General features: G+C 35.8%; 1 protein-coding gene across 4 annotated transcripts in view; it reads right to left on the bottom strand.

Moving 5' to 3' along the window:
* The window catches only part of PASK (PAS domain containing serine/threonine kinase), a 37200-nt gene extending 18934 nt beyond the window's left edge, over window positions 1-18266 (bottom strand). For 3 of the 4 annotated variants that reach the window (XM_039320591.1, XM_039320593.1, XM_039320594.1), the window contains exons 1-10: window positions 18193-18266; window positions 16384-17507; window positions 14116-14326; window positions 13199-13434; window positions 11383-11553; window positions 8413-8553; window positions 7732-7866; window positions 7214-7525; window positions 6290-6440; window positions 908-1079 (exon numbers count right to left, since the gene is read on the bottom strand). In XM_039320591.1, the coding sequence (XP_039176525.1) occupies window positions 908-1079; window positions 6290-6440; window positions 7214-7525; window positions 7732-7866; window positions 8413-8553; window positions 11383-11553; window positions 13199-13434; window positions 14116-14281 (1484 nt within the window). In that variant the 5' untranslated portion in view covers window positions 14282-14326; window positions 16384-17507; window positions 18193-18266. Of the gene's footprint in view, window positions 1-907; window positions 1080-6289; window positions 6441-7213; window positions 7526-7731; window positions 7867-8412; window positions 8554-11382; window positions 11554-13198; window positions 13435-14115; window positions 14327-14861; window positions 15356-16383; window positions 17508-18192 lie in introns of those variants that run through there. The other variant, XM_039320592.1, reaches the window with a different exon arrangement.
* Between the last annotated feature and the right edge of the window lie 69 nt (window positions 18267-18335).

Raw genomic sequence — 18335 nt, 5'->3', positions numbered from 1 at the left:
TAAACTGTGGCAAGTTCTTAAAGAAATGGGAGTACCTGACTACCCTACCTGTCTCCTGAGAATCTATATGCAGGTCAAGAACAATTAGAACCAGGCATGGAACAACGGATTGGTTCAAAATAGGGAATGGAGTATGAGAAAGCTGTATATTGTCACCCTGCTTATTTAAATTATATGCAGAGTACATCATGCAAAATGCTGGGCCAGATGAATCACAAGCTGGAATTAAGATTGCTGGGAGAAATATCAACAACCTCAGATATGCAGACAAGACCATTCTAATGGCAGAAAGTGAAGAGAAACCAAAGAGCCTCGGGGTGACTTAAGCCATGAAATTAAAAGATGTTACATCCTTGCAGAGACATCACCTTGCCAATAAGGGTCCATAGAGTCAAAGCTATGGTTTTCCCAGTAGTAATGTATGGCTGTGAGAGTTGGACCATAAGGAAAGCTGAGCGCTAAAGAACTGATGCTTTCAAATTGTGGTGTTGGAGAAGACTCTTGAGAGTCCCTTGTTCTTCAAGGAGATCAAATCAGTCAATTCTAAAGGAAATCAACCCTGATTGTTTTTTGGAAGGACAAAAGATTCTGATGTTGGGAAAGACGGAAGACAAAAGGAGAAGGGGATGGCAGAAGATGAGACGGTTAGATAGTGTCATCGACACAATGAACATGAATTTGGGCAAGTGCAGGAGACAGTGAAAGATAAGACCTTCCATGGAGTCAGAAAGAGTCAAACGCAACTTAGCAATTGAACAACAACCATTGCTACTAGACTGCTTTTCTTGTAATATTAAACTCTCTACCTTTGTTATTTAAAGAGGCTGAATCTCCCACTCCTTCCATCCTATGATATAACTTTTCCAGCATGGGAACAGTAAAACAGACTCGTGCATATGAAACCTACCTAATTAGGGATGCAGATACCACGGCAGGAGGCAGCAGAGCACAGGACACATTTCCCAAACTTTCCCGCTGGATTTCCTTTTTAGGTGGAAGCTCAGCTCCATTCCTCCCTAATTCTTGTTGTTCCTTCAGATCTGGCAAATCCATGTCTCCAACAAAGAATGAACGGGTGACTGCATCAGAAGAAAACAATATGGGCAATAATCCTTTCAGCAAAATATGCCCCAAGAGGCTCTAATGCCACTTTACATGTGAAATATGGCACGTGTAATAATGACAATTAAACACTTACCATATATCCCGGCGTATAAGACAACCCCGTCTTTATCGCCGAGCCGCATTCCTAGAACGTCGTCTTATACACCGGAAACTACCAGTATTATACGTCGTCTTATACGCCGGCATATACGGTACATATTTATAATGCAATTTAAATTTAGGAAGGAAGTTTGAAAGCTATTGATGACATGCATTCCAACTTGGGTAAATAATTTCCCAAGAAAATCTTATGTTTTAAGCCAAACAAGGTTTATTTTTTTATTTATCTTATTTATTTTATAATAATATATTATAATTAATATAGAAATTAATAGAAATATTAAATAAGTGTAATAACAATAATATAAAAAGTGGAAAGAGGGGCATATAACTAAGGCAGAATATCAGCAAATAGCCCAAGCCTGCAAAAATGAAGTGAGGAAAGCTAAGGTTCAAAATGAACTAAGGCTTGAGACGAAAGTTAAAAATAACAAAAAAAAGTTTCTTTCAACATGTAAAAAATAAGAAAAAAAGTCAAGGAAATTGGTCCATTAGTGGGAGAAAGTGGCAAGAAGGTGACAAGCAACAGGGCGAAAGAACAACTACTTAACTGTTTTTTTGAACCCATCTTTATACAGAGGGAAAAAAACTGTCCAACCTATCCAAAAAAGTACCATAAAAAACAGATTAGGAATACAAGTCAAAATAGGCAAGAAAATGGTAAAAGAGCACTTGTCCACCCTAGATGAGTTCAAATCACCAGGACGAGATGAATTACATCCGAAGGTTCTGAAGGAACTGGCAGATGTGATCTCAGAACCACTGAATTATATCTTTCAAGGATCCTGGAGCACCGGAGAACTACCAGAGGACTGGAAAAGAGCTGATGTAGTTCCCATCTTTAAAAAAGGAAGAAAAAAAAAAGATTCTAGAAACTACAGACCTATCAGCCTGACCTCAATACCTGGGAATATTCTGGAAAAGATAAACAATGAACCAACGAACACTTAAGAGGCAAACAAAGTCATAACCAAAAGCCAACATGCATTTGTCAAAAACAGATAATGCCAGACAAATCTTATTGCATTCTTTGACCAGGTGACAAAATTAGTGGACCAGAGGAATACTGTGGATATAATTTACTTGGGCTTCAGTAAGGCATTTGACCACAACCTACTACTTGATAAGATAGAAAAATGTGGGTTAGACAGCATCACCACCAGATGGATTCATAACTGGCTGACCAACTGCACTCAACGTGTAGTCCTCAATGGACTACATGGAGGAAAGTATGCAGTGGGATATCCCAAGGCTCTGTTTTAGGCCCAGGGCTCTTCAACATCTTCATCAATTATTTGGATGAGGGGATAGATGGGGAACTCATCAAATTTGTAGACAACACCAAGCTAGCAGGAATAACCAACACTCCAGAAGATAGGCTTAAGATATAGAATGATCTTGACAGACTTGAACATTGGGCACTATCTAACAAAATGAAATTCAATGGTGAAAAAAGTAAGGTTCTACATTTAGGCAAGAAAAACCAAATGCACAGGTACAATATAGGTGGTACCTCACTCAATAGTAGTAACTGTGAGAGGGATCCTGGAGACCTAATGGACAATCACTTAAATATGAGCCAGCAGTGTGCTGCAGCTGCCAAAAGCCAACACAGTACTAGGCTGCATTAACAGAGGGATAGAATCAAGATTGCATGAAGTGTTAATACTACTTTATAATGCCTTGGTAAGTTTTGGTCACCATGATGAAAAAAAGATGTTGAGACTCTAGAAACAGTGCAGAGAAGAACAACAAAGATGATCAGGGGACTGGAGGCTAAAACAGAATAGTTGCTGGAATTGGGTATATCTAGTTTAATGAAGATAGATAGATAGATAGATAGATAGATAGATAGATAGATAGATAGATAGATAGATAGATAGATAGACAGACAGACAGACCTTTATTGTCATTTTCATTAAAAATGAAATTTAGTTGCTTGCTCTCAAAGTGTACACATACATAACAGACAAAGTGTACACTTAACACAGAGAGAGACGTACTGGGATGACATGATAGCAGTGTTCCAATATCTCAGGGGTTGCCACAGCGAAGAGAGAGTCAAGCTATTCTCCAAAGCACCTGAGGGCAGGACAAGAAGCAACGGATGGAAACTAAGTAACCTAGAACTAAGAAGAAATTTCCTGACAGTTAGCATCAGTGGAATCACTTGCCTCCAGAAGTTGTGAATGCTCCAACACTGGAGTCAACATTAGAAATGTTGCAGCTAAATAGGGAGTTGGCTGAATCTATTGCTTTTCTGGAAATGAACAAAGCTTCGTTCTTTCTAAAATTTCAAAATATTGTAGAGGAAAAGGAAGAAGATTTGGGAGAAAAGATGGCAGAGATGTTGGCGGAGATTTTAGGCAAAGAAAAACTGGAAGTAAGAAGAGACATAGATGAAATATATAGAGTATATACAAATTATGCACGAAGGCATAGATTGGCAAGAGATGTCCATATAAGGTTTACTAGAAGATCAATAAGGGATGAAATATATAAAAAAACAAGAGACGAACCAATAATATATAAGGGTAAAGAAATAATTGTACTAAAACAAATACCACGTAGTATACGAAATCAGAGACGAGAATACCAATTTTTAATGACTCAATTAATTAAATATAAAGTCGTTTCGTTAGTTAATACCTGAAGGCATACTTTTAACTTGGCAGGAAAAAAAATACAAGATAGATACACTTGAGAAAGTACAGGACTTTTATGAGAGTTACTTTTCACAAGGAGAAGAACAAGAAAGTAGGGAAGAGGTGGAGAGTAAAAGTTACGATGAAGATTTATTAGAGGAAGTTGATCGAAAGCGAGAAATACAAAAGTTACATGAAAGAGAAAGGTTAGAAAGAGAAGCAAAAGGAAGACTTATAGAGAAAAGAAGCATAAAAAATAAAAGATAAAAAAATAGATCAAGTAAAAAATGGGAGACGTAATTAAGCTCTTTTCTGTAAACATTAATGGATTAAATATATCAAGAAAAAGAGTTTAAAGGTTTAACAATTTAAGGCAGTGGTTCTCAACCTGTGGGTCGGGACCCCATTTGGGGTCAAACGACCATTTCACGGGGGTCACCAAATAACGCAGTCCACCATTTTTTTCCCCCTTTTCCTTAACTGTGCTACTCCCTTTTATTCTATTGGCTTTTGAAAGCCAATAGAATAGACTCTCTTGAATAGAGTCTAATTCTATTGGCTTTCAAAAGCCAATAGGAATTGTCCAGGCTGTCTCTGCCCTGCTGAGCCCGCCAAAAGTCCCATTCTGCAAACGGTGCTGCACCAGTTGAGTAGTCCTCAACTTACGACTGGTTGAGTAGTCCTCGACTTACGACCGGTTGGGGTCGCGGCATTAAAAAGGTTGAGAACCACTGATTTAAGGAAATTGGATGTAGATGTGATGTATCTTTAGGAAGTTTATATAAAATAGGATTATAGAAAACTACTAGAGAAAGTAAAATTTAGAAATATTATACATAATATTAGCATAAAACAAGAAAGGAGGAATTATTATATATGTCAAAGAAAAAATAAAATAAAATCAATATATTTGGATGAAAAGGGATAAATTTTAATGTTGGAAATAGTATTAGAGCAAAAACAGTATATGCACTAAATAATAATTAACATGAATCTTTTTTAAAAAAATAAGGTATATAAGAAGCTAGTGGATTTGGACTATGAGAATATTTGTATGATCACCAGGCCTAGATGGAATCCCGGTCGAGTCTTATAAAAAATACGAGAGTTACTACAATGAATAATGTTGGAAATTTAAAATGAGGCGTTGGTAGAGGCAATATGTGTATAATAATGTATAATAATAATAATATGAATTATTCCTAGTAAGTAGTAGAATATGAAGGAAGGAAAACGTAAATAAGAAACAATGGGGCAATAAGGACAAATATTTCAAAGAAGAATGAGGGGGGAAATGTAAATAATAGAAGAGTACTGTTACAAATTGCTGTTAACAAAAAAGGATATATTATGTGTGTATGTGTGTAATGTTTTGCTGTGTTTTGTTTTGTTGGTCTAAAATAAAAAAATTAAAAAAAGAAATGTTGCAGCTATGTAGTAGATGATCTGATTTATATTTGTTTGCATTACAAATAAAATCCTTAAAACTAGTAAATGTGAAACCCACGTTACTTCGTGTCAACTTTTTCTAATTAAGTCTAGATATACAATTCTCAGAATTATCTGTAGCCTGGTTCCATTGGGGATGTAAATTTAAATAATCTCCTTCTTTGTACAGGTAATCATTTACTTATGACCACAATTGAGCCTAAAATTTCAGTTAAGGAATTTTGACCCATTTGACCTTTTTGCCACAGTTGTTAAGTAAATCACTGCAGTTAAGTTAGTAACATGGTTTTTAACTTCCCCATTGGCTTTGCTTGTCAGAAGGTTGCAAAAGGTGATGACATGACCCTAGGACACTGCAAGTCATAGATGCATGCCAGTTGCCAAGCATCTGAATTTTGATCACATGGCCATGGGGAATTGGGGATGTTGCAATGGCTATGTAAAAAAAGGCTATATATCCCTTTTTTCATTGCTGTCGCAATTTTGAATGGTGACTAAACAAATGGTTGTAAGTTGAGGACTATCTGTAATCTATTCTTATATAACAATACTAAACCCTTTATTTTTAGTCAGAATTGTCTTTTAATGCAATTAGAGCTCACTGACAATCACCCTGCATTATATATCTCAAAGATACATTCTGATTCTAATATTGATGACAGTTCCCAATATCAAGAGTGCAACTACAAGTCAGTCTCCATATGAAAAAAAATCTTTTTATAAATGGATTTGCCTTAGAGAAATAAAATAAAAAGTAGGAAGTTAAATCCTGGATTATTTATAGATTAAATTAAATTAGATGCCCTGAAATCAATAGAACATAGCCATGACTAACTTAAATCCCAGTATTATTAATTTATATGTTCTGAATACAGTATGTTAACATTCTACCATTATAAAATCTGATGCCAAACACAATCTATTAAAAACATTATTTTGGGTGAACAATGTTATCTGTGAATAAAATTTACCTTTCCCAATAACACATCCATCCTTCTGCATTCCTTCGGAGGAATTCGTGTTTTCTGCATTCACATAGCTTTCTCTAGATTGTGGGAGTTGCAAAGAAGAATCAGTCTTATCCATGTTCTTGTAAAATCCAGGAATCAAGAATGTGATATTCTATAATAGAAAATGAGAAATTATAAAATTCATCCCTTTCCTCTTTTTCTGTGGCAATTAATAGTAACCAATTCTTTATTTTTTTTAAAAAAAACAAACATGTACATAGAGTGCTACTGTAAAATGCAACTTGCTGCTGGAAACTTAAAAGTGAAGTTTTCCCATCCTTTAACTAAAATGAAAAAAATATTTTGAGTAATTTAATTACCAAATACCTGGTATCAAAAACAGTCTTTCCCAATCTTAAACTCAGATTTTATCTACCTATATAGCTCATCAATCTCTGGCCATGGTTGTAAAAAAAAAATTGAGTGCTCAAGAATGAACTGCTCTAAATCAGCGGTCCCCAACCTTTTTAGCACCAGGGACCAGTTTCATGGAAGACAATTTTTCCACGGACTGGGGGGGGGGGAGAATGGTTTTGGTTTTGCTCACTCACGCATCGCTCACTTCCAGCTGTATGACTGGTTCCTAATAGACCATGAATCGGTACCAGTCGGTGACCCAGAAGTTGGGGATCCCTGCTCTGCAATTAAAGGCATGTCAAAATCCCCAATATTTATCAGCACTAATCAGTTTCCCAATTTAATGGGCCTCAAATGAATTGGACTCTAATTTGTAGAAATTCCAAACACCATGGGATTAGACAATGGATAATATGAAATACTAGAAATCTGGTAATTGAAGCTAAATATATTTTTGAAGAGGATATCCTTCTAGGAAAGACTGTACTTTACAAAAACTTTTTCTGTAGAGAAATATAAGATTTTTACCTTGCCTAATAGTTCTTTCTTCTCATAACCAAAAAGCATTAGGGAAAACGTATTGTTAATCCCATAAATTGTGCCATCTGCCTGAATGGTTACCAATCCACTGATAGTTGTGAACACCCAGATGGAAGCACAGAAACAACAATCTATTGGTAAAGATGTGCTGTTTTCCAAAGCTTCAGCATCCATAGCTGGTGGAGGGTCATCTGATACTGAAATAACTTCATCAACAGGAGGATTTACTTTCAGTTTCAAGCTGAGAGGGAATGTGGTTCCTTCCCTTGATCGACCAACAGATCTCTGAATTTTGATATTCTGAAAGAAGAAAGCTATAATCATATAACAATGCAAATCTAAGCTACTAAAATTTCCATTGACAAAGGCTAGAAAATGAAGAGTAAAGGTTTCAAATTACTATACAGTTAAAGTTAACCCAAACATTATTTTATGTAAAAATCTTTCCATTCTTTCATTCATTTATTCATTCAAGGCAATAATTGTCTATAATAAACTTAATGTACCTTTGGAATTTTTTTCCCAGGTGTAGGAAGTTGGATAGAAGGTATCAAATCTTTTATGTAGTGACCAATCACATCTTCTGATGATGAATATCCATGAAGGTGAGCAAAAAGGGGGTCACAAGAAGTAATTTCTCCCTTAATATGAGAGTTCAACATAATTTGTATTATAAATTCTAGGCATTCAGTTCTAAAGCACTGATTTTATAGCAGTATTAAAGTGATCAAACACAATATAGTTGGGCTGTTGATTTAGGGGATAGAGCCTAGAAAAACCACTTTGGGACAGATGAACTTCCACACTGATTCTATATCCTGCAATGTCTAATTTTTACAGTAATTTTACTTAAAATATTTATATCATGACTTTCTAGAAGAGGGCAATAATAACATTTAAAGAAAAAAGTCTCATTTACTTCCATGAATCATAGACATATTTGTTACAACTGCTTCACATCAACAAACATCAAGATAGCTGTATAGCTATCAAATCATTTATTTAAAGAATTTCAGTTCCACTGCACTATTTCAGGAACAATGGTTCTTGTGTACAATTATAAGACAACTAAGCACATTCCTGTTTTTTTTTTCTTTTATAAAGTTGCTAACATGAGGTTTGACATCCATATTAAAGGGCAAGCTTGTTTCTGTAATTTCCATTCAATTATTTTGTGGTTTACTCACATTACTTTTGAAGAAAACGGAAGCAGAGAGTCTTTCCACAGGCTCCAAAACAACAACACAGTACTGACTGCAATGGCCTTTGATTTTTCTTGTCCATATAGTGACAGGGATCTTTTCGTTATTTTGGGAAATGGCATCTACCTGGTGATAAAATACATGTTAGCTTTCTAAATTGCAGGTTTATACAGGCCATCTGGAAGCACTGTCTTTTAGAATGCGTTTCTATACTTCATCCATATTTAATGTTAATGAATATATGCACTGATATTTGTAGATATGAATTTTCATTAATTATATGAAAATTACTTTAGCAGGTTTTATCAAAGCAGTTTTATTTCCAGATGACTACACCATAATTAACTTTGTATATAAAAGTTTGCCATGGCTATCCAAGATTTAAGATGCTTGGGTGATGATATTTATATCCTGTAGATGATTTAAGACATATCCTGCAAGGAATTATATCAAAATTGTACATATTTGAATAGCAGTTTTTGAATATTTTAAGTCAATAGTTCTCAACCTTTTCCTCACCATGGAACCCCTTTAAATACCTTTTGTGGATACATGATTTATATTACAGCATTTCTTCAAGACTTCGTGGATCCCCTGTGACATCACAGCCCCCCAGGGATCCGTGGACCAATTTGAGAACCACTGTTTTAGATTAACTATACATAAATTCACAATAATTATCACTACAAATCTACAAATTATCATCAGTAATATTATCCCACTTCAAATTTATCAGAGAAGCAAGTATAATGTGAATTAAGTCAGGTACAAGCAATAACAATTAGGAATCTTAAGATTAGTTAAGGAAATTATAGGTAATGGAATCCAGGCAGCCAACTGCCAAAACATTTTGATGAAGAGCAGACAAGGAAATGCATTTATCTAAACAGAATGTGGAGGGAAGTAATGACACTTAATGTATAGATTATTGCCACAATTTAATGCATATTTTATTCAACCATTTTAGTACTGATGGCAGCTAATGGCAGAAGACAGGTATGCTTTGGGTCTATTTAAATCAAGCTTCGTAGTTGCCTTTTCATATAAAACTATCCCACTATTTCTTCTTTGATGTATTATTATAGTCAGAAGGGATGTGTCTTTCTTCTTGGAGAGAAGATATAGATGAACAATTACAGCATGCACTAATACAATGGGAAAAATTAGTCCTTCAGAGAGAACAATATGTAACTACAAGGCTTGATTGTGTACAAAAGTGGTTAAGAAAGTAAGAGTTTCTAATTGGGCTTTCCTGTTTAAAGGTTAAGAATAAATGTATGGAATCCAGGGAGATTTATTTCTGAGTAAGCAGGATGAACAGGACTGAATATTTTAGGCATATTAGTTAGCATAAAATAGAGTAAAGATTTCCAGATTGACCAATTTCTATTATATCTCTTACTGCATATAGTACACAAGTCAGAGACTAATTCCTCTTATTGTGGAAAGTTTATGCAACAAGTATGTCCTTCAGATGCCACAAGAATTTTTATTGGTTTTGTAGGGACACAGTTTACATCTTACATTTCTGACTAATATATCAAAGTAAATGTAGCTCTATGTATATGTAAAATTCTCAACAAAATAGCCAGTTTTTCAACTTGCTTGGTAGCACTATTTTTAAAAGCAAATTGATCTGCTATAGAAAAACTAGGGAATTTAATGTTCACAGTGAAATGCAGAAAAACAGAACAAGCCAATTCTGTCTGATTGTCATCAGTAGAGAAAGATTAAAAAAGGTTTGTTTTTCTTATGAACTACTCATGCTTCTTTATCAAAAAGGATCACATTATTTAAAAATAATTATTTAATATAGCTAATTCTGAGGGTATGATATATTTGTTAACAGTCTAGATTAGAGGTCCCCAGCCTTTTTGGTTTGACGGCCTGGAAAGGGAGGCAAGCACTGTTACGCGTGCGTGTGCACGCACAAATGGGCCGTGTGTGAGCCCATGCGCAAACAGGGCCACATGAATGCGAATGCCACAAATGGAGTGATGCTAGCGCCAGTGGGATGCTCGGCACAGTGTTAGTGTCAGAGGGACGCTCAGGGTGGCACCAGTGCTGGCAGGACTTTTGGAATGGGGCGGCCTAGCACTAGTGGGACAATCGGGGCAGGGTGGCACTAATGCCAGGATGCTCAGCGCGGTGTTAGCGCCGGTGGGATGCTCAGCACAATACTGGTGCTGGCAGGACACTTGGCATGGGGTGGTACTAGTGCAGTGGGATGTTCGGGGCGGCGCTAGCACCAGCGGGATGCTCAGGGCGGCACTAGTGCTGGCAGGATACTTGGCACAGGGCGGTGCTAGCGCCAGCGGGACACTTAGGGTGGGGTGGCGCTAACGCCGGCAGGATGCTCAAGAAGGCTCTAGTGCTGGCGGGATGCTCAGGATGCTGGCACTGAGGGACACTCGCAGCGGCACTAGCACAAGTGTGGAGGATGAGTGCAAGCACACACATGCGTGCACTGGCCATACCTTCACACGGCCTAGTGGCCACGGCCCAACAGTGGGCCATGGCCCACAGGTTGGGGATCCCTGGTCTAGATGAGTATTAATCACAGATATATGTCCTCTTGAATTATTTGTGCTCTGGTGATAATAAAAAAAATCAGTATCACATTGTATGTACTTACAATACATGATCTCCTATGTACAGTATATTTAAGCACATTCAGACTTTTCTAGCACGACAGAGAAATACTAAACAAAGGCACATTATCTTTACTACATGCCTGATGTATATATAAAGCAAACACATTGTTTTACTTCTATTATAGCTTTAGAAGTTTAAATGTCAAACCTTTAAATTCTTCATCAATAAATCTGAACATAGGCAAATCTATATTGAAACAAACAGGATTACTATAGATTCCTAAGGCTTCTGTGATAGAAAAGCAATTGAAATACTGATAAGCATATTTCTGGTATAAGATATTTAATTGAAATCACGCACCACTGTTCCTGGAATTACTGGTCCATGTTCTTCAAGATCAGTATACCCTTTTTTCAGACCTTCTACAATATCCCAGTTGGATTTTGAAATCATTTCAGATAATTTCCGTCCAATCATTTCCTGGGCACTATATCCAAGAATCTTGCAGGCTTTATCATTTGCAACTAGAATCTAAAAAAAACAAACAAGAAAAATTCTCTTCTGGTGGACTTTGAAACTAAGCATAATTGGGCTTTTTTTATATTTGGATAGGGGACCTCCAAGAAATACAGATACAGTACATTAGTTTGATAAGGCAAAACTATTCCAGAAGCAAATAGTAGCAAATTATTTCCATATTATAGCATTTCTTCAAGGTTTCGTGGACTCCCTGTGACATGACAGCCCCCAGGGATCTGTGGACCAATTTGAGAACCACTGTTTTAAATTAAAGATTCATAAATTCACAATAATTATCACTACAAATCTACAAACTATCATCAGTAATATTATCCCACTTCAAATTTATCAGAGAAGTAAGTATAATGTGAATTAAGTCAGGTACAAGCAATAACAATTAGGAACCTTAAGATTAGTTCTTTGTTTATTCAAAAGTAACAGTAATTGATAAATCTGATATTATATAAATCATTAGCATGTACAATAGATTTTAAAATAAATTAAAACTATATTCTAGTTTAGCATGCTGTGTCAGCCTAACTTTAGTTCATGATTTGTTTAGTTCATGGTCCAGAATTTCAGGTGAATTGGGCTGAATTAATCACTGTTAACTACGGGTAACATGAACATACGGTAATCTTAATAGTTTCTAGATAGAGTACAAGATATATCATGAGATGAACTTCAGTAATTATTGCTTATCATGTACATTTATGTTCACATATCTAAATATAGCTTGTTTATTGAACTAATAATAATTGGATGAATTTGTAGCATATACTAAGCCCAAGTCAACTGTGTAGCATAATATGTGAATCAAGTCACAGAATTTTTAGCCTACACTATTTTGCTCAGATGGTTTATTTATAAAATTAAAAATCAGTACTTATTAACATATCATTGCAGTTTTGTTTACAAACATGTCTTCAGTAGGTACTACAAGCTTAAATAACCACCAAATGCTAACAAATGAGTAATCAGACAACTGCAATTTTATGGGTGTTAAATCCAGGCAGTAGCATTTTGGTAAAAATACTTAATTGGCTTTTAACAATGAAGTGGCATGCCAACTATAGTTATTAACAAAGTAAAGCTAGCCCCATTTTAGTTTCAATTTTTGTACAGAGCTAGTTATAAATGTGGCACAAATTACTCCAAAATATCTATTATTGAAGAAATAAAAATTGACATGGATCTTATTCCATTTTCAAAATGGATTTGTAACAGATCCTCTGTTCCAAAATTAAATATATGAAACCTTCTCTAATTGCTTTTCCAAAGAGAACTTTCTAATGGTTAACTTAATATTGATGGGGAAAAAATTCTTAATATATCTTGTATATCATAAAAAGTTATAAGATTTACAAAGTGTCCTTTGAGAAGTATGAAATAAGATCTAATATTTTCTGCCCCTAATTATACATTCTACAGTATAATTAAATCAGTATTGTACAATGAGACCATAAAAGATGTGCTTTTTTTTTAATCTTTTCCCAAAAATTTTATTCCTAATAAAATTTGTGTACAAAAATCCCTAATAAAATTTGGGAATTATTCAAATGATTGTGGTACAATACATTCTGTAAATACAAGAGAATTTCATGTCTATAGAACCTGTATATATACACCAGTGACATTAAGCAAATCCATTTAGTACCTCAGTTGTTCTAACATCCACAGTGAAGATAGCTTTGTTTGGGTTACGGATACTACTTGACAGTGCCTGAATGGATTCTCCCCAAGTCAGTGCATTTAAGAGAGAACAAGAAGAGGTGCTGCATATGGAACAACAAAGGGAAGCAGTTTCCAAATGATCCCAAGAGTTATGAAGTTTGCCAGTGCAAATATTCCGGGCAGCTAATGAAGATAAGCAGTAGGAATTCCATCCATTTTCTAAGAACAAAAAGAAAAAAACATAGATGCAGAAAATATTAGAATTACAGCTTTCAAGACAATTTTGCAAAGTATCAACGTTATTAAAAACAAAATGATAGGAAAACATTGTTCAGACATAAATTAGGTAGAAAGTTTAGCAAGAAATGTTTGCCTCAGTTAATACCTTAAACCAGGCATATCAAACTCACGTCACGTGACATATTGCAACCTTTTCCCCATTGCCGGCAATGGGGTGGGCACAATTTCGGCATGACGCATCCGGCCCGCAGGCCAGCAGTTTGACATGCGTGCCTTAAACAGACAAAAATAACAGGACCGCCAAAAAGCACTATCAATACATCTGTGATTTAAAAATAGTTATTTGCTTGTTTGTTTACATTTCCTGTTTCTAAACTGCCTATCTCCTTCAGATCTATTTACACTCAGTTTCTTATATTCTCTAGTTTCTACTCCTTCGAAATGCTTTAGACAAGGCATTTAATGCATAATTGAATTATAGCATTATTCATAGTTTAGAAAGAATCCAGAAGTTTTCTACTGTATTTATAATCCTTCAGTCTTTTCCCAACCACTGTTATTTTCTTTCTCCAGAAAATCTGCTAAGAAAGAATATCTTCTGTTCAGTAGTTTTAATTAACAATTGATTTATATTCGTTGCTAAACAAAGTAATCAATCACCTGACAAAGATGTTTTTTTCTTACACAGCCTTGAAAGCCAACTCTTCCTTTTCTTATTTGTCCAGGGAAAAGATTTGCTCAGTTCTTCACAGATCCCAGGCTCAGTCACAGAGACAGAAGGGCCTGAAATGATTTCTTTAGAAGTTATATACTCCTTATCTGTCATGCTTGTAGGTGAACTATAGGAAGTTCTTCACAGAAACTCCAGGCTCTGAAACAGAACAGCATGTTATATCTAGGACTGGACATATTCTTTCAAATCAGCAAGATTCTGAGGTATTTATAAAAAGGAGATGTCAACGCTGCTAATATTGAATATTCTTGCTTTGACAATATATGCAGAACTACTAGTAGAGTTGAATTGCCAAAATAGCAAGCAAGTAGTGCTTCTGACACCACTTTTCAGGAAAAGAAAATAAGAAAAATAGTAAGCATAGCAGAATACAAAACCATAGGAAAAGAAGAATTAAGATATGCCTGAAAATATCATTCATTGCGAGTTGTATAATGTCAGAAGACAAAGAAAGCATGCGTTCAGGTTAATTCCAACTTAGCACAAAATTCATTACTAAATTTGTATTCATTTTCTAAGCATCCCAGCCAGGAATTTGTAGTGGGGCAGGGACTCCATTTCCCAGCCAGGAATGCATAGTGGGGCAATGACTTCAAAGATAGTTACAATCTGGAAAGAGATGGAGAATGGCACAGAGGTAATGCATTTGGCATCTCAACTAGTTTCTACTAACCTGACAAAGGTGAAGACCCCGAGGAGCAATTGGACAACTTCTGTCAGGAAAACACTAACACAAATGGAACTGTTTTCAAGTGCAAGTGTGGTTAGTTACACCAGAAGGCTCCTCGACAAGCGCAGGAGATGCCTCTTTGTGGCTGCTCTGATGGCTGCTAAACTAAGAAGGAGCAGCTCGGCACACATATGCTGATAGGATCCCTTTCATTGTATCATACGAGATTTTCTTTGATGCTAAAAACAAACCATAGAAGAGTTCCCACCTCCCCCCCTCGAGTCATCAGAACGACTCTACTCCTGCGGAATAATTTACCCAACTGCCTGCCCGAGGGGAGAAGTGTTCAGTCCGAGCCAAGTAGGCGGGGAATGACTACCCAGTTACATGAGGAGCCAAGCAACGCGACGGAACTAGAAGCCGACAGTTCGATAACCCAATCAATTCTGAGGGGTGGAATTTCCACGACGTTCAAAGACAAAAAGATCCCGCGCAAATTGTTGCTAGGGACGCGCGACAAGCGGGTTCTGTTCGGTAGAGCACAGAGGAAACTCATCCATTCAAATCTTGCCCGTATATTTCATCTCTTTCCCAAGAAAAAGGGCGGTATTCTTAACTATCCGTAGAGGGCTTATTATTTAATCTATTACAGCGTAAATAATAGTCGTGGCATTTTATAGTCTAAAAATATAGCTTAAACTATCGTGGAGCCTTATCCACTTTCTCTAATAAAATTAAAAGAACCATATCATATTTTTCAAAAAATTACAACATTGATTTTCTAGCCTTTCTAATAAAGACTCGAGATGTAATTGAGAATTTTTCACTGGGAATTTTCTTCCAATAATAAATAGTTTAAAAGAACAAAAGCATCCATAAAAAAAGTGGGGGGAAGGCTCCAAGTCAAATTCATTTCTTGGTGATTTTGTGAGCACATGACACAGCTTACTTAGTAATAATTGGCAGGTTGTTTGCCATTACCTTTCTCCTGGATTCCCCCCCCCCCAATTTAGTCAACATCCCTGTACCCGATTATCTTTCATCTAGGCCGCCACTGCTTCATTCTGAACTTAGACAAATGAGTAAAATGCTATCAGCTTCCAAAATAAGTTGTGTGTATATATGTTTACTTCTGTCATGTTCTCATCATACTCTAAATAAGTAATAAGCTTCCAAAAAATGCTGCGGTATGAAATTCTGGGGACCACTTCCAGAAAACTATAATTGGACCAATATTTCATTTACTATGAGTCAGCTTCTATGTTTCTTTTAATCCAGTACTGAATCATACTAGAACTGTTGTAAAGATCATTATTTTTTTAATCCACTCTTAATTATTTAATTCTTCAGATGAATTAACTTTTGGATGTAATACAACATGGTTATTTATTTCTTTTTTCCCTTTTCTGCATAGAAAATAATACATTTTAAAGTACTGAAAAGCAAACAAACTTAAATACATATAAAAATTAGATACAGGGTTGTCATGTACTTCCAATGTTTATTTTTAAATATTCAAACATACCTTAGTGTTCATAAATAGATTGCTTGATTAAAACCTCAGAAGCAGCACATTTTAGATTTGCAACAATGTTTAGATCATCTATCCAAATGGATTTTAATTACAGGGGTGGTTTTCCATTGCTTTCTTCTGTGCAGTACGAAACAATGCCTTTGCTGTTGTCACTCAAGTGATCATCTGCTTCAAGCATTTTCCTGTATTCTTGTTGCCCAATATGGGAGCCTCTTGCTTTAGCTGAGCAACTGTGATGGTTTTCACCACTGCTGGGAATATATATTGTAGTAAACACTTCCATGGTTCTTCATCATGCCTCCTCCTTACCACAATGAGGCAGCACAACAGGGCTGAAGGACCAGGTTAGGGACAGATCATCCTGGAGAAAATCCCTCTCTGTTGTTGTGATGAGCCCCACCAACTTGATGACACATAATCATCATTAGTCAATTAGGGTTCAAAACAAACTCCCATTTTTCTACCATACTGGAAACCTCTCATCCTAAATTTTACGTATGTATTTCAAAACAGTTCTTTTCCATTTCACACTCCAACTAAAATTTCCCCTTCAAACAGGGCTAGCTCGATCATAAAGGTTGATTTGTAAATTGCCATCACATGTAACTGGCATATCAACTGCCATATCAAAAGCAAAATGCAATTATTGGGTGTTAAGTTCCTTTCTACATGATAAAATTAACTCCAAGATGACTTGCCTTCTACAGCATGCAGAAAACCAATTGTACTTATTAGCTTTTCTCCAGACAGTACAGACTTACCACTAGCTTCATACATCACACCAATTCATTATGTGGCCGCTTTGATTTTTGCTTAGTATGTTATGCAAATTGTACCTAGCCAATTGTGACTTAGTACGAAACATGGAACCAATCATAGTGTGTAGACTAGAGAAAGGGATTTCTCACTGTAGTATCATTTACTAAAAACATAAGATTCAAGTCAGGCTCAAGTTCCGATAACTAGATGATCATGTCCATATGTTTTTTATGCTGTGGTGTTTTGCAGTTGCCTTCTTCCAGGTTGGTTTTATTTTATTTCTTACTTCTAGTGTATAGATTACTTGATGGTTATCTATCCAGGTACTACCAGTATAAGTATCAGTCACTGTTTAGCTGCAAAAAAAGCAAATTACAAATGTCATTGTCAATTTTGAAAAACTAATTGTTAAGCATTCACAGGAAGGGGATAGAATAATTTATTTTAACTTTTTCAAAATGATTGATGTAACAGATTTATAAAATGTTACAATACATTGCTTAAATAAAAGTTAGGGTTTTTTTCTGCCATCACAATATCTGTGGCATTAATATCAATAGCTAGCACTGTAGCAATGATGAATGATATTAAATTATTCATGTACTGCATGAGATATTTGGTTTTTTAAGTCTCAGAATTTATTAGTTGCTGGGGAACAGCAGTCACAAAGGTCTATTTTTCTGTTATGCAGAGGATTGTTAGAAGCATGAGGCTGGATCTTCCACTGGATACAGCATGATTCTTCTATGTTTAAATGACATTTAGAAAAGAAAACGATGTAAACAGAATATTTTTTAAAAAAAATCCATAGTGGACCACAAAAATAGATTATAGAGAAAATCCAATTATCTGGCAAAGGAAAAGCAGCAGCTTTCCACTAAAGGGGTCCAAGGATAGATAAGACACTAGAATAATAGCCTTTTTCTCTATCGTTCTATTTTATTACTACCGCTCTCTTTTTTTCTGTCTACTAGTTATTTCAGTTAATTTCCAATTAAATGGCGAGAAGGGCAGTACATGAATTACGATCACGATACACACCACACACAGACACAGAGCTTTCCTGAAATTCTTCTGCTCGTTCCCTTGGCAAGTTAACGTCTCTGAGAAAAAACTATATTTCCCAGGGAGCTACGGGGCTAGACGCAGGCGCATAATGTCATTGGTATCTCTGCCGCGAAGCT

The sequence above is a fragment of the Crotalus tigris genome, unplaced genomic scaffold, assembly GCF_016545835.1.
Source record: "Crotalus tigris isolate CLP2741 ecotype Arizona unplaced genomic scaffold, ASM1654583v1 scf7180000023658.1318691, whole genome shotgun sequence".
Classification (NCBI taxonomy): Eukaryota; Metazoa; Chordata; class Lepidosauria; order Squamata; family Viperidae; genus Crotalus; species Crotalus tigris.
The sequence above is the reverse complement of the archived record's forward strand: the minus strand, read 5'-3'. Positions and strand labels throughout refer to the sequence as shown.